The sequence below is a fragment of the Ranitomeya variabilis genome, chromosome 1 (genome assembly GCF_051348905.1).
Source record: "Ranitomeya variabilis isolate aRanVar5 chromosome 1, aRanVar5.hap1, whole genome shotgun sequence".
In the NCBI taxonomy this organism is placed as follows: domain Eukaryota; kingdom Metazoa; phylum Chordata; class Amphibia; order Anura; family Dendrobatidae; genus Ranitomeya; species Ranitomeya variabilis.
The window spans coordinates 477,997,789-478,012,424 of record NC_135232.1 but is presented as its reverse complement, the minus strand read 5'-3'; the positions used below and the strand labels follow the sequence as shown (position 1 = coordinate 478,012,424).

General features: G+C 44.0%; 1 protein-coding gene across 2 annotated transcripts in view; it reads right to left on the bottom strand.

Moving 5' to 3' along the window:
• The window catches only part of KIAA1958 (KIAA1958 ortholog), a 186,897-nt gene that overhangs the window by 135,287 nt on the left and 36,974 nt on the right, over positions 1-14,636 (bottom strand). For both annotated transcript variants that reach the window (XM_077251144.1, XM_077251152.1), the window contains exon 2: positions 3,856-5,056. In XM_077251144.1, the coding sequence (XP_077107259.1) occupies positions 3,856-5,032 (1,177 nt within the window). In that variant the 5' untranslated portion in view covers positions 5,033-5,056. The remainder of the gene's footprint in view (positions 1-3,855; positions 5,057-14,636) is intronic.

Sequence of the window (14,636 nt, the reverse complement as noted above, 5' to 3'; positions counted from 1 at the left end):
CAGAGCACAGTATTGTAGTGCGCATGCGCCAGCTTTATTTCCAGGTAATCAGCGCCCTTTGGCCTTTCCCAGCGCACATGCACTACAGCACTTGGCTCTGCTTTCAGCAGCCTAGAGAGAAGTGCGCCTGCACAGGAGCGCAATGGGTGACACTGTGTGGATGACGTAGGATGTGTCATCCAGATGAAGCAGTAATGGAGGATGGCGATCTTAAGTCAAGACCAGCTATGCCTTGGTGAGAGCCATTGGTGAGTATAATGAGAGATCATTTTTATGCCTCGCGGAGGGGATTGGGGACACATTTACAGCCTTCCTTATAGAGGCTGCCTATGGGAGCTGCATTATACTATATAGTCTTCCTATGTGAAGGGCATTACACTATAGGGTCTGCCTATGGGGAGTGCATGATACTATATGGAGGCCTATGGGGAATGTATTATACCATATTGAGGACTATCTGGTGTATTATGCTATATGGAGGCTATCTAGAGGGCCATCATTCAGTGTGGAGATTACAGCGACGGGGCCATCATACAGTGTGGGAGCCAGTTTGGGGGATATTAACAGGTCAGTATATACAGTGAGGGGGCATCATACTGTGTATAGGGGAACTGTACAGTGGGGGAGACTCGGGACTTTATTAAATGTAAAGTGGGCACTTATTCTTACAGGGGAACTCAGGTTACTGTGACTATCAAAGGGTCACACACAGAGGGTATTATTACTTTCTAGGGGACAAAATGTGGGCACTGTTTTCTAGGGCACTTGCACCTGGCATTACTATATTATAGAGGGGTGCTTTAGAATTTAGAGGGCACAGAGAACCACACAGCAGGTGCAGTAATAGGGACACATACGGCAGAGGCTCAGTATTGGGGTATCAGGTGCAGTAATAGGGACACGTACGGCAGCAGTGGCTCAGTATTCGGGTATCAGGTGCAGTAATAGGGACACATACGGCAGGAGCGGCTCAGTATTGGGGTATCAGGTGCAGTAATAGGGTCACATACGGCAGCAGCGGCTCAGTATTGGGGTATCAGGGGCAGTAATAGGGACACATATGGCAGCAGTGGCTCAGTATTGGGGTATCAGGTGCAGTAGTAGGGACACATACGGCAGCAGTGGCTCAGTATTAGGGTATCAGGTGCAAGTAATAGGGACACATACGGCAGCAGCGGCTCAGTATTGGGGTATCAGGGGCAGTAATAGGGACACATATGGCAGCAGCGGCTCAGTATTGGGGTATCAGCAGGATGAGGAGGTTGTGCAGGTTGGGAATAGATGGTGATGGGACTGGAATGTGAGAAGTGAAACGTGTCTTTGTTGTATTCTCTGCAGATGAGTTGTAGCTGGAAGAAGTTGTCATGTCGGTCTGGGCCAGATGGAAAAGACGGGAAAAATGAACGATTCCATCAGAAAGAACGTCAGCGGTAATTCATTATCTGTAACTGTGCAGTGATCTGTTATATGTTCTGTAGGACTGGTATCTACCACTGACCATATGGCGGTAATATCAGTGTTGGTCTTTATATAGAGATTATCTTCAGTAACAGCGCGGTCATCTGCTGAGGTTCTCCTCCACTATTAGGGCGCATCACTGAATTGTAATGAAGGTTACCTGGTTAGGGGCCCACTCAGAAGCTTCGCCCCCCCTGGACCAAAACCCTAGCTACGCCTCTGGCTGTAAGCCATCAAGATTAACAGAAATAAACACTTGTTTGTAATTACTCTAAATAATATAGGAGTTTCACTTTTTGCATTGAAGAACTGAAATAAATTAACTTTTTGATGATATTCTAATTTTGTGAGAAGCACCTGTATTAAGAGAAGCACAGTCAAGATCAGATGAAGTAATTATCCTCCTTTACTCCTCCTTGGTCAGGCCTCATCTGGAACACGGTGTCCAGTTCTGGGAGCCACATTTTAAAAAGACATTGAAAAACTGGAGAAAGTTCAGAGAAGCGCTACCAGGATAGTGAGCGGACTGCAAAGTATGTCCTACGAGGAACGGTTAAAGGATCTGGGAATGTTTAGCTTTCAAAACAGAAAGGCTAAGAGGAGACTTAATAGCTGTCTAGAAATATCTGAAAGGATGTCACAGTGTAGAGGGATCATCATTCTCATTTGCACATGGGAACACGAGAAGCAATGGAATGAAGCTGAAAGGTAGAAGATACAGATTAGGCATTTGATCACTCTCACTGTCAAAAAGTTTTTAATATAAATGGAACAGGCTGCCATGAGAGATGGCGAGTTCTCCTTCAATGGAAGTGTTCAAACAGAGGCTGGACAGACATCTATCTGAGATGGTTTAGTGAATCCTGCATTGAGCAGGGGGTTGGACACGATCACCCTTGAGTTTCTTTTCAACTCTAACATTCTATGAACTTACTGATCGACGAAGATCAATCTGACTGGACTCCCATCGGACTCCAGACTAAAGAGACAGCAGTAATGCTGCTCTATTACTATATGATCTTGGGTATGTAGGGAAATAAGCCTAATAGAACCTTATGCCCCTTGTTCTCTTGCTCAGCAGCTAGCTCAAACCCAACCAATCATAGTGTTAACGCAGCTTGTACTAATATTTCATAATAAATAGCCCATTCATTTTCGAATGTAAAGAGGATTTCCTACAAGGTAATAGCCATATACTGTATATCACCTACCCACAGTATAACATTTCTGTCCACTAGGAACCAAATTAATTACTAAAAGAGGTCGTCAGTTTACCATTCTTTCTTACTGAATTAAAGCTGTGAAAAAAAGAGAGTGTGAAAGAGTGGTGGTTCAGCATGTTCCTTCCCTACCATTCAATGTCAATGTCTATGATAAAAAAGTAAATTGTGGGAAAATTCCTTGCAATCATTGGTATACACTACATTTAATAGAATAAGGTCAGTTTGCTCAACATTGAATCTTTTTCATTTGGAATTAGGCAGTACATAAATGTATTACATGTTCCTGGTTATTTTGCACTATATTATGACACTTTCTTACTTATATACAGACTACAGAGATCTAGGATGGCAAAATACTTAAGACAGCTTTTAGGTAGGTATTCTGCAGTACTCTGCTATAAACATGCAAGACCGACTGAGGCTTATGTACGGTAGCAAAGGATCGGGGTATATTGTTATCCAACACAACCATTCCTTCTTCCTCCCGCAAGTGTATTCCGTAGGGAAGCGGGAAACCACAATACATATCAGATAACTGCAATTTCAGTTAACATTTATCTAACAAGTAAGCCCACCTTTAAGATGTCACAATAGTGAGGAAAAAGGCCATATTTACCCTTGCAAATTCTGAATTGCAAGTCCTAATACAAGTAAAAATCTCAGGTATTGTTTAACTTGGTCAAAAATGGAATTGTCCTTTTTTTTTTTTTCAGACTTATAGGGGTTGTCCAAGTTAATTTTTTTTAGCGCCTATTTTTTACGTTTTTTTAACTATCTCCCTGTGGCGCCAGCGCTGCCACTTTGCTGTAGCCAACAGGCTTTGATGACCTGGCTGCAGCAGTAAGGTCGCAACTTTGCTGTGACGTTAGACCTCTAAGCTCAATGATTACTTTATGTGACCACTGCAGTCAATCAACTGGAACATCATGCTGCCGCCAAGTCAGCAAAGAGTGGGACAGCAGCGAAAAGGCAGCACTGGTGCATAACTTTGGAGCAAATTATTCAAATTCTGTACTATAAAGTTAAGGTCTTTGTGAGAAGGTTGTAGAGTACATCTCTACCAATTCTGGACAACTGTTCAAATTAGCTCATAAGTATGCTTCAAGCAGGATAGTATTCACATAGCCTTAATCACACACTACCAAAATGCATTCACACGCATACACTTACATACCTGGAATAGACTGTGCCGTTCCATCACAGTTAATATTGGGAATGTTATTTGGCGGTTGTTGACTGGAGCTAACTTCAGGCTCTGCACTAACGGATGGTGAGAGTGCCACGTCACAGGGCATTGCTGGTTTCACTACAGGTGGAAGGAGTTCTTCAGAAACCTCTTTCTTTTCCTGTGAAGGCAACTGAAGTGCCGATAAAGGGATACTGATAGGTTGGCTAGGATTTCCGGTGGAGGTGCTGACTGGCATCTGAATTCCTATTTGTTGACTCACAAGTGGAGTATTAGATGAAGTTTTGTTTTGTGTCAGCAAGGGTGGCCTTACTGGTTTCTGGAGTGGGGGTCTTTGTAAAACCAATGACGAAGGTGTAATAGCCTGTATATCAAAGTCACTACTTATAGATGGAGGCAAAATACCAGGTGATTTAGTTGGTCCCGTATTAAGAGTTGTGGAAGGAGTCTGATTTTTCGGCTTGGCCATTTGTGTTAATGATAGCGTGGGCCCATCTACACCACCAGCAAGTTCGGCATTAGCAACAATGTAATAATCTTCAGGATTCTCCTGTTTGATCTTCTTCCCAATAACATCACTACTGTCCTCATCAGCAATATGTGATTGAGAGCCAGAAAGAGAGGAGCCAAGACCACCACTATGTCTCTTTCGAGAAACACTTGGAGATTGCTGAGGTCTTTGCTCAAAATCACTGTCTTCATCAGTTACAGAAGATTCACACACCATATCAAACAATGTGGTTTCATCTTCATATTCTTCTACTGGCTCATCCAGCTCTGATGGTTCACTACAGTAGGAAAAATCACAGGAGTCTCTTGTTCTATTGCAATCAAGCTTAGACTTTCCTAGTCTCCCAGGGTATCTTTCCAATGGACTTGTCTGTGTCTCTGAGGCCACGCCAAGAATACTTGGACTGTCTGAGTTGAAGCTTCTATTGTCCTGGAAGCATACTCTCTCTTGAGGGCCTGCCCTACAAGTTGTAGTCAATGGCCAGTGGTATGCATGACCAGCACTGCATCCCCACATAGCAGTTAGAGTACCATGGGAGCCCTCAGAGAGTAAGTGTTTTAGGTTTGGAATAAGGCTACAAATGGTCCCATGACTATGGGCCCAGCTTACTAACTTAGAGAGGTTTTCTGAAGATGTATGAAGACAGTCTTCCATTGTCACTGATCAGGAGGCCTTCACCTACGAAGCAAATGGAGAAGAATCAAATATGCTGGAAATTTCCTCTCAGGCAAATATCGAATTCAGACACACTACTTAAAATAATTTTTGAATACTTAAATCCCTAATGTTTGTTTACATAGAGAGCCTTATTTATATACAATAATGATGAGTTAAATTGAGCAAAGACAACCTATCATTAAAAAAAAATTATAATAATAATAATCTACTCAAACAAAGTGATAGTGAAAATAGTTTGTTAGCATTTTTTCCCTTTCTGGAGGTTCTCATCCTTCACTGACATATAATCTTGATACTGCAGTATATAGAATAAGCGATTGCAGGTTCTAGTCATCTAAAAGTGAGGAAAAAAAAAAAGAATTCAAAATCACCCTAGTTTTCAGACATGTTAAAAATAAGTGAATTATTTAAAAAAATAAAAAAGAAAAAAAAGAAACACACACCACACCCAACATGTTTGGTGTCTCCATATCTGTAAAAGTCTAATCTATCAAAATTGTTTAACTTGTACAGGAAATGTCAAGAAGATCAATTATATAATCAAAATGCTAAAATTGCTGTTTTTTTGTTCACTTCCACAAAAAAAATGCAACAAAGAGCAATCAAAACATAGTACGCACCCTAAAATGATAGCAACAAAATCTACCGTTCCATGGCTGCAATAAAGCCTCCTACCTCATACAGAAAAAAGTTTTGGAAAATGGCGACAAACGAGAAGGACGCTGCATACTTTAGTGTAGCCCGTAGTACACACTTCAGGTAGTCCCTACTGCGGGTTATCATCATAAACTGATAATTTAGTGAGAAGAAACGTGATTATACTGCAGAGTCCTGCTCTAAAATAGTTTTCTTCTGAACATGCAATGCAAGTACGTTTTCAAAGGAATCTGACAACAGATTTTTGCCACCTAATCTGAGAGCAGCATAATGCCAAGACAGAGACCCCCATTCCAGCGACTGGCACTTCTGCAGTTTCGATAAAATCAATGTTTTGTAAGGAAGCGACCATCACTAGGGAATTAGGAAACCTGCGGTGAGGTAATCCAACCACACTCCCCCACTGATTGGCAGCTATCTGTGTACACGTTGCATAGGAAAAGCTACCAATCAGTGGTGTGAGCGGGGTTACTCAGCATTCAGAGAACTGGTAGATCTCCAGCAGAGAAAACAGTTTTTAACCAACACTGCAGAAAGTAGCCGAATAAGTGATATATCATGACTAAGGGCACTCTTAGCACCAGAAACATTAGATCTTCGCATTTTAACCAATCGCTAGTTCGTATGCACACATAATAAAATATTTGCTTTTCTGTGAAGCTAGACTACCTCCTTTCTTCTTCTGATTGTGGTGTACAGGCAGATACTATGTCCGTGCTTTCGGATCACAGCACTTACATGCAACAATGAGCTGGATTACTTCCTACAAAAGCAGTAGTTCCTTCTGAGTCATGTGTGTCCGATTCACAGGATGTAATTTATGGCCGAGAAAGGAATAACTGCCTCTAGGTCCCAGCGACCTGATGCAGGGATACAATAAACAGCACAGGTGTCCTACACTGTTTGCATAATTCCCATAAAAATGAATGGGACTTATGAAAGTAGTAACTACAAGCGAATAACTTGAGAGTAACGCCAACAGCTGAAAGCGGCAGTTTTTATAACTCCACCTCTAGTGGCTGGTACCTTGAAGCAGTAACTCCGGTTTTGGCCATGAAAGGCATATATGGTAATAACCCTTTAAAGGTCATATGTGATTCTTTAGAAAGATGGAGAAAAGGTGTAGTGTGGTTGTGCATGAATTTGGCTCCCTCCAATGTAGTTTATAGGAGTTGTGAAACGCTCAGCGCTTTCATTACAAATAGCCACCTGATACAGAGTGACAAACGGAAATATTCTCCAGATAGTCCCTACAGTTAACGGGAATCTGTCACCCCAATATTCGCCTATAAGCTAAGGCCACCGCCATCAGGGGCTTATCTACAGCATTCTGTAATGCTGTAGATAAGCCCCCAATGTATCCTGCAAGATAAGGAAAACAGGTTATATTATACTCATCCAGGGGCGGTCCCGCTGCGGTCCGGTCCGATGGGCGTCTCGGTCCGGCGCCTCCCATCTTCATACGATGACGTCCTCTTCTTTTCTTCCTGCCGCGGCTCCAGCGCAGGCGTACTTTGCCTGCCCTGTTGAGAGCAGAACAAAGTACTGCAGTGGCAGGCGCCGGGAAAGGTCAGAGAGGCCCTGCACCTGCGCACTGCAGTACTTTACGCTGCCTTTACTATTGTGGTTTTACAGCACCAGCAAAGTCTGAGATTTCAGAAGTTACATACACACATTGTTTCTTTTTCCTGGCTGATTTGGAAAACTGCTGTGTTTTTGCAAACTGCAGCATGTCACTTCTTTCAGCATATATGCAGCATTTTTTCACTCAGAAAACAATGGGCAAGTGCAAAAACGCAAGTATCAGGTTTTGCTGCAAAAACTTAAGGGAGTTAAATAATGCTTTTTGGAGGGGCCACTAAACTTTATCATCATGCAAAAAAACAACAAAAATGCAGCAATTAAGGCCATGTTCACACTTCGCGGTTTTTACCGCGGATCCGCGGCGATTTTGATGCTGCGGGTCCGCAGCAGTTTCCATAGCGTTTACATTAACATGTAAACCCTATGGAAACTGCAAACCACAGTGCACATGCTGCGGGAAAAACCACGCAGAAACGCAGCGGTTTACAACCCGCAGCATGTCACTTCTTTGTGCAGAATCGCAGCGATTCTGCACCCATAGAAATGCATTGAACCGCTTACTTCCCGCATGGGGCTGTGCCCACGATGCGGGAAGTAAGCGGATAATGTGCGGGTGGTACCCGGGGTGGAGGAGAGGAGACTCTCCTCCAGGCCCTGGGAAGCATAAATAGTGGAAAAAAAAAAGAATTAAAATAAAAAATGATGTTATACTCACCTCTCAGTGCTGCACGCGGCCGCCCGGTCTGGTTGCTGTGCGAGCAGGACCTGCAGTGACGTCGCGGTCACATGACCGTGATGACGCCGTGGTCACATGACCGTGACGTCACGAAGGTCCTTCTCGGCACAGCATCTTTGGAACCGGAGCGCCACGTGCAGTGCCGAGGAGATCGGGACGTCAGAGGGGGAGTATAACCAATTTTTATTATTTTTACCATTACTATTGATGCTGCATATTGCTGCATATGCAGCATCAATAGTATAGGAGTAATCCCGCAGCGGAAATCGCAAAACAAACCGCGATAAATCTGCAGGGATAACCGCAGCGGTTTTGCCCTGCAGATTTATCAATTCCGCTGCGGGAGAACCCGCAGAGCACGCCGCAGAGTGTGCACATAGCCTTAAAATGCAGACAAAAATAATTTAAAAAAAATCATTTTTGTAAGCAGCTTGTTTACTGCCCAGAGAGCACATTTTGATTGTGGGAAAAAAAACATCAAAAATGCAACATGTGAACATAGCCTTATATATTCACTTTTTAGAGTTTTTCTACTATTTTTTTTTTAAATGTGTTTTGGTACTTGTGTTTTTTTATGGGGGTGGTCACTTCATGGCCAGTGTCCGTAGCTCTCTGCCTTCACTGCTCCTCTGCCCAAAGCCAATCTCAGCATTGGATTCTATAGTAAGTTTGTCCCAATATCCCTTTTTTCCCCACATGGTTCAACAGTGCTCAAAATTAAGTTAGATATGTGATATTTTCACTGGAAGGGCACAAGATCCATAGTCTACATTTTTTAAGCATTAACTTGAAGGTCCCATACTGACTTTTTGGAATTGTAGACTGCCTTGTTTAGTGTACTAAAGTGGGGTTCACACGACTATTTCATGGTCCAAATACGTACTGCAATGCCTCGACTCACCCATAGGTCTCCTGATCCAAACTTAGAGCCTCATGTGTGTCTATGAGTCTTTAAAATAGGGTTTGGAGACCCGGATCAGTCTGGGCATTGCGGTTGGTATACAGACTGTGAAATACAGTTGGGTGAGGCCGGCACTACTGCTCCATTATCATAAGGAAAAGCTTGTTGGACACAAGCCATTTGGGGAATCAGGAGAAATCCAAAAGGAAAATTGTTGCTGTTGTTGTTAAACTGTAGCTCACTCAAAGCTGAAAATTGTATGTGTTTACTAGACATGGTCATAATAAGAAATTTCTAATAAAATAATTCAACATTAAGTTTTCAGTTCAGCTTGTGTCTGCTCTTCAAGCAATGTTTATTCAGCAGAGGATATGAAGGGTAATCAGACACAGCCTGACATCTCCATGTTTCTCTTATGAGGATTATGCCCCACTGCAGCTCTCTCCTGACCTTTGCAAGTAGGCCAAATAAACAATATCAGCAGTGTTTAGATTTCAGGCCGCTTTGCCTAGCAACTAATTTTATGCAAGAAAATGCTGGTGTAAATAATATGTGTGCAGGCCAGCCTGTCTGCCTATTTTTCTTTGCAGTCTCCTTTGACAACCGTTTAAAAACTACATGTAGTAAAATATGGGTAAATAACCATGTTACTAATGTAAACCAAAGAGGTATTCTTACAATCACATCCATTGATTAAATTAGTCACACAATATATTTGAGTCTGTGCATTAGGGCTTATACTCACACTAGATGGTGGCCCGATTCTAACGCATCGGGTATTCTAGAATATGTATGTATATAGCAGCCACATAGTACAGTATATAGCACAGGCCACGTACCAAACAGTATATAACAGCCCACGCAGTATATAACATTGCCCACGTAGTATATAGCACATAGTATATAGCACGTAGTATAACACAGCCTACGCAGTATATAGCACAGCCCACGCAGTATATAACACAGCCCACGCAGTATATAAAACAGCCCACGCAGTATATAACACAGCCCACGCAGTATATAACACAGCCCACGCAGTATATAACACAGCCCATGCAGTATATAACACAGCCCACGCAGTATATAACACAGCCCACGCAATATATTACACAGCCCACGCAATATATAGCACAGCCCACGTAATATATAGCACAGCCCACGCAGTATATAACACAGCCCACGCAGTATATAACACAGCCCACGCAGTATATAACACAGCCCACGCAGTATATAACACAGCCCACGCAGTATATAACACAGCCCACGCAGTATATAACACAGCCCACGCAATATATAGCACAGCCCACGCAGTATATAACACAGCCCACGCAGTATATAACACAGCCCACGCAGTATATAACACAGCCCACGCAGTATATAACACAGCCCACGCAGTATATAACACAGCCCACGCAGTATATAACACAGCCCACGCAGTATATAACACAGCCCACGCAGTATATAACACAGCCCACGCAGTATATAACACAGCCCACGCAGTATATAACACAGCCCACGCAGTATATAGCACAGCCCACGCAGTATATAACACAGCCCACGCAGTATATAACACAGCCCACGCAGTATATAACACAGCCCACGCAGTATATAACACAGCCCACGCAGTATATAACACAGCCCACGCAGTATATAACACAGCCCACGCAGTATATAACACAGCCCACGCAGTATATAGCACAGCCCACGCAGTATATAGCACAGCCCACGCAGTATATAACACAGCCCACGCAGTATATAACACAGCCCACGCAGTATATAACACAGCCCACGCAGTATATAACACAGCCCACGCAGTATCTAACACTGGCCACGTAGTATATAGCAGCCACGCAGTATATAACACATCCCACGCAGTATATAACACATCCCACGCAGTATATAACACATCCCACGCAGTATATAACACATCCCACGCAGTATATAACACATCCCACGCAGTATATAACACAGCCCACGCAGTATATAACACAGCCCACGCAGTATATAACACAGCCCACGCAGTATATAACACAGCCCACGCAGTATATAACACAGCCCACGCAGTATATAACACTGGCCACGTAGTATATAGCAGCCGCGCAGTATATAACACAGCCCACATAGTATATAGCAGTGTGGGCACCATATCCCTGTAAAAAAAAAAAATAATTAAAATAAAAAATAGTTATATACTCACCCTCCGGCTTCCAGCGAAGCTGTGTCGATGCGCGTGCGGCTGACGCCAGCTTCCGTTCCCAGGATGCATTGCGGAATTACCCAGATGACTTAGCGGTCTCGCGACACCACTAAGTCTTCTGGGTAATTTCGCAATGCATCTCTGGGAACGGAAGCTGGCGGCAGCCGCGCGCGCCTCGGTGGACGACGGAAGGTGAGAACAGGTTTTTTTTTATTATTTTTAACATTAGATCTTTTTACTATTGATGCTGCATAGGCAGCATCAATAGTAAAAAGTTGGTCACACAGGGTTAATAGCAGCATTAACGGAGAATGATGAGAGCAGTCTTCAGCATCCGTGGAACAGCGCTAACTGTACCCTTGCTTCCCAGGCACCGGTACGTGTGTTACTCATGCGGCACACTGTTGCCTTATGAAACCGGCCTTAGGCACTCAGAAGGAGGGGGCCTTAGGATTTGGGAGTGCAGATTTTACTGGATTTTATTTAAAAGGAACCTGTCACCCCCAAAATCGATGGTGAGGTAAGCTCATCGTCATCATGGGCTTATCTACAGCATTCTGTAATGCTGTAGGTAAGCCGCCGATGTTACCTGAAAGAGGAGAAAAAGACGTTAGATTATACTAACCCAGGGGCGGTCCCGCTCCGATGGGCGTCTCAGGTCCGGTACAGCGCCTCCCATCTTCATTCCATGCCGTCCTCTTCTGGTCTTCACGCCGCGGCTCCGGAGCAGGCGTACTTTGTATGCCCTGTTGAGGGCAGAGCAAAGTACTGCAGAGCGCAGGTGCCGGAAAGGTCAGATAGGCCCGGCGCCTGCGCACTGCACTACTTTGCTCTGCCCTCAACAGGGCAGACAAAGTACGCCTGCGCTGGAGCCGCAGCGTGAAGACAAGAAGAGGACGTCATGGAATGAAGATAGGAGGCGCCGGAGCGGACCTGAGACACCCATTTGACCGGACCGCAGCGGGACTGCCCCTGGGTGAGTATAATCTAACCTCTTTTTCTCCTCTTTCAGGTAACATCGGGGGCTTTTCTACAGCATTCCAGAATGCTGTAGATAAGCCCCTGATGCCGGAGAGCTTACCTCACCATCGATTTTGGGGGTGACAGGTTCCCTTTAAGAGTGTGGAAGTCGTGTTGCTTTTCCATAGTCTTTGTTCTACCAGTAACATAAGAGCAAATGATGGACAGATGACTGGTGCAACCTGTGCAGCTGCACAGGGCCCAAGAGATGAGGGGGCACATTTCCACCTCCAAAACTGGTTTAATTATGTATAATGATGAGCTATTGGACTTCACAGGGTCCATGTATTATTCTTATGCAGGGCCCCATTTAGGTCTATGTCCGCCAGTGTCGGGAGCCCCATATATTTCAAGTGACAGATGATGGACCTGAGTGGCGACTGGTTTTGTGTGAGATATGCTAAGGATTTTTTATTGGTAATATTTTGGGGTACATACTTTTTTTTTTAAATCTCTTTCAGTATAAGGCGGGATCACATTCTTGTGTTCTACGCTGAGCACTTAAAGGGAACCTGTCAGGTCCCCCATGCCCTCGAACCCAGCAGCATTCATATACATATAACTAAATTTCATGCCTCCCCAGCTCCGTATAATGTTATTCAGTTAATTTTTTTTTAAAAGCATCTATAAAAAGGTATGCTCTTCCTTTGCTAATTAAGGATTTTACTAGTTGATGGGGCTTTAGTTTCCCCAGACTAGTCGCCCCTATGGACGTGCTACCATAACTTGCATGAGCAGGCTAGCCATCATAGCCAGCTCATGCAAATCTCGCGCATGCGCGTCACTCATTGTGGCAGGGTCACTGTGCTTCTGTAGCCAGGTGTGTGGGTAAAGGGTTTATTTTTTGTGTGAAGAGTTGGAGATTTTTTTGGTACCATTTCGGATCACATAACTTTCTTGATCTCTTTTTATTCATATTTTTTAAATGCAGAATGAATAAAAAACAGCAATTCAATTAATGTTTTTTTTATTTTTTGCGCTGTTCATGCGATAAAAGTGGTAAGACAGATTTATTCTTCAGGTCAGTACGATTACAGCAATACCATATTTATAGTTTTTTTTTATACTTTATTACTTTTACACACTAAAAACAATATTTTACAGAAATTACCGTATATACTCTAGTATAAGCCGAGATTTTCAGCCCATTTTTTTGGGCTGAAAGTCCCCCTCTCGGCATATACTCGAGTCATACCCAGGGGTCAGCAGAGGAGGGGGAGCGGGGGGCTGTCTAATTATACTCACCTGCTCCTGGCGCGGTCCCTGCAGGTCCCTGCTTCCCCGGCGCTGCAGCTTCTTCCTGTACTGAGCGGTCACATGGTACCGCTCATTACAGTAATGAATATGCAGTCCCACCTCCCATAGGGGTGGAGCCGCATATTCATTACTCTAATGAGCGGTAAAGGTGACCGCTCAATACAGGAAGAAGCTCCAGTATCGGGGAAGCAGGGACTGCACCGCACCAGGAGCAAGTGAGTATAATGGGGAGGGAGAGCGCAGCGCTGCGCGATATTCACCTGCTCCTCGTTCCGGCGCCGCTCCGTCTTCAGCATCTTCTGCAGTGACGCTCAGGTCAGAGGGCGCAGTGACGTGGTTAGTGCGCGCCCTCTGCCTGAACGTCAGTGCAGAAGATGGAGCGGCGCCGGAACAAAGTCAGGTGAATATTGAAAGTGCCGGGGGCCTGAGCGACGGAGAGGTGAGTATGTGATTTTTTTTTTTTTATCGCAGCAACAGCAAATGGGGCAAGTGTCTGTATGGAGCATCTTAACTCTGTTTACTTTGCTGAGGTCATTTTCACACCTTCAGGAACCTTAAAGGGCCCTACCAGCTGTTTCCCCATGATTACAGCCCAAAACATGACTCCTCCACCTCCTTGCTGACGTCGCAGCCTTGTTGGGACATGGTGGCCATCCACCAACCATCCACTACTCCATCCATCTGGACCGTCCAGAGTTGCTCGACACTCATCAGTAAACAAGACTGTTTGAAAATTAGTCTTCATGTATGTCTGGGCCCAATGCAACCGTTTCTGCTTGTGAACACTGTTTAGGAGTGGCCGAATAGTAGGTTTATTCACCACAGCAAGCCTTTGAAGGATCCTACACCTTGAGGTTCGTGGGACTCCAGACACACCAGCAGCTTCAAATAACTGTTTGCTGCTTTGTAATGGTATTTTGGCAGCTGCTCTCTTAATCCAATGAATTTGTCTGCCAGAAAACTTCCTCATTATGCCTTTATTTGCATGAACTCTGTCTGTGCTCTGTTTCAGTCACAAATCTCATCAGAGTATGATGATCACTCTTAAGTTTTCGTGAAATATCTAATTTTTTCATACCTTGTCCAAGGCATTGCACCATTTAACCCTTTTCAGCAGCAGAGTGATCCTTTTTATTTCCCATATTGCTTGAAACCTGTGACCTGCATAATAATGTGGAACATCATTTTTGAGTAGTTTTCTTTAATTAGAATCACCTGGAAAACTAAT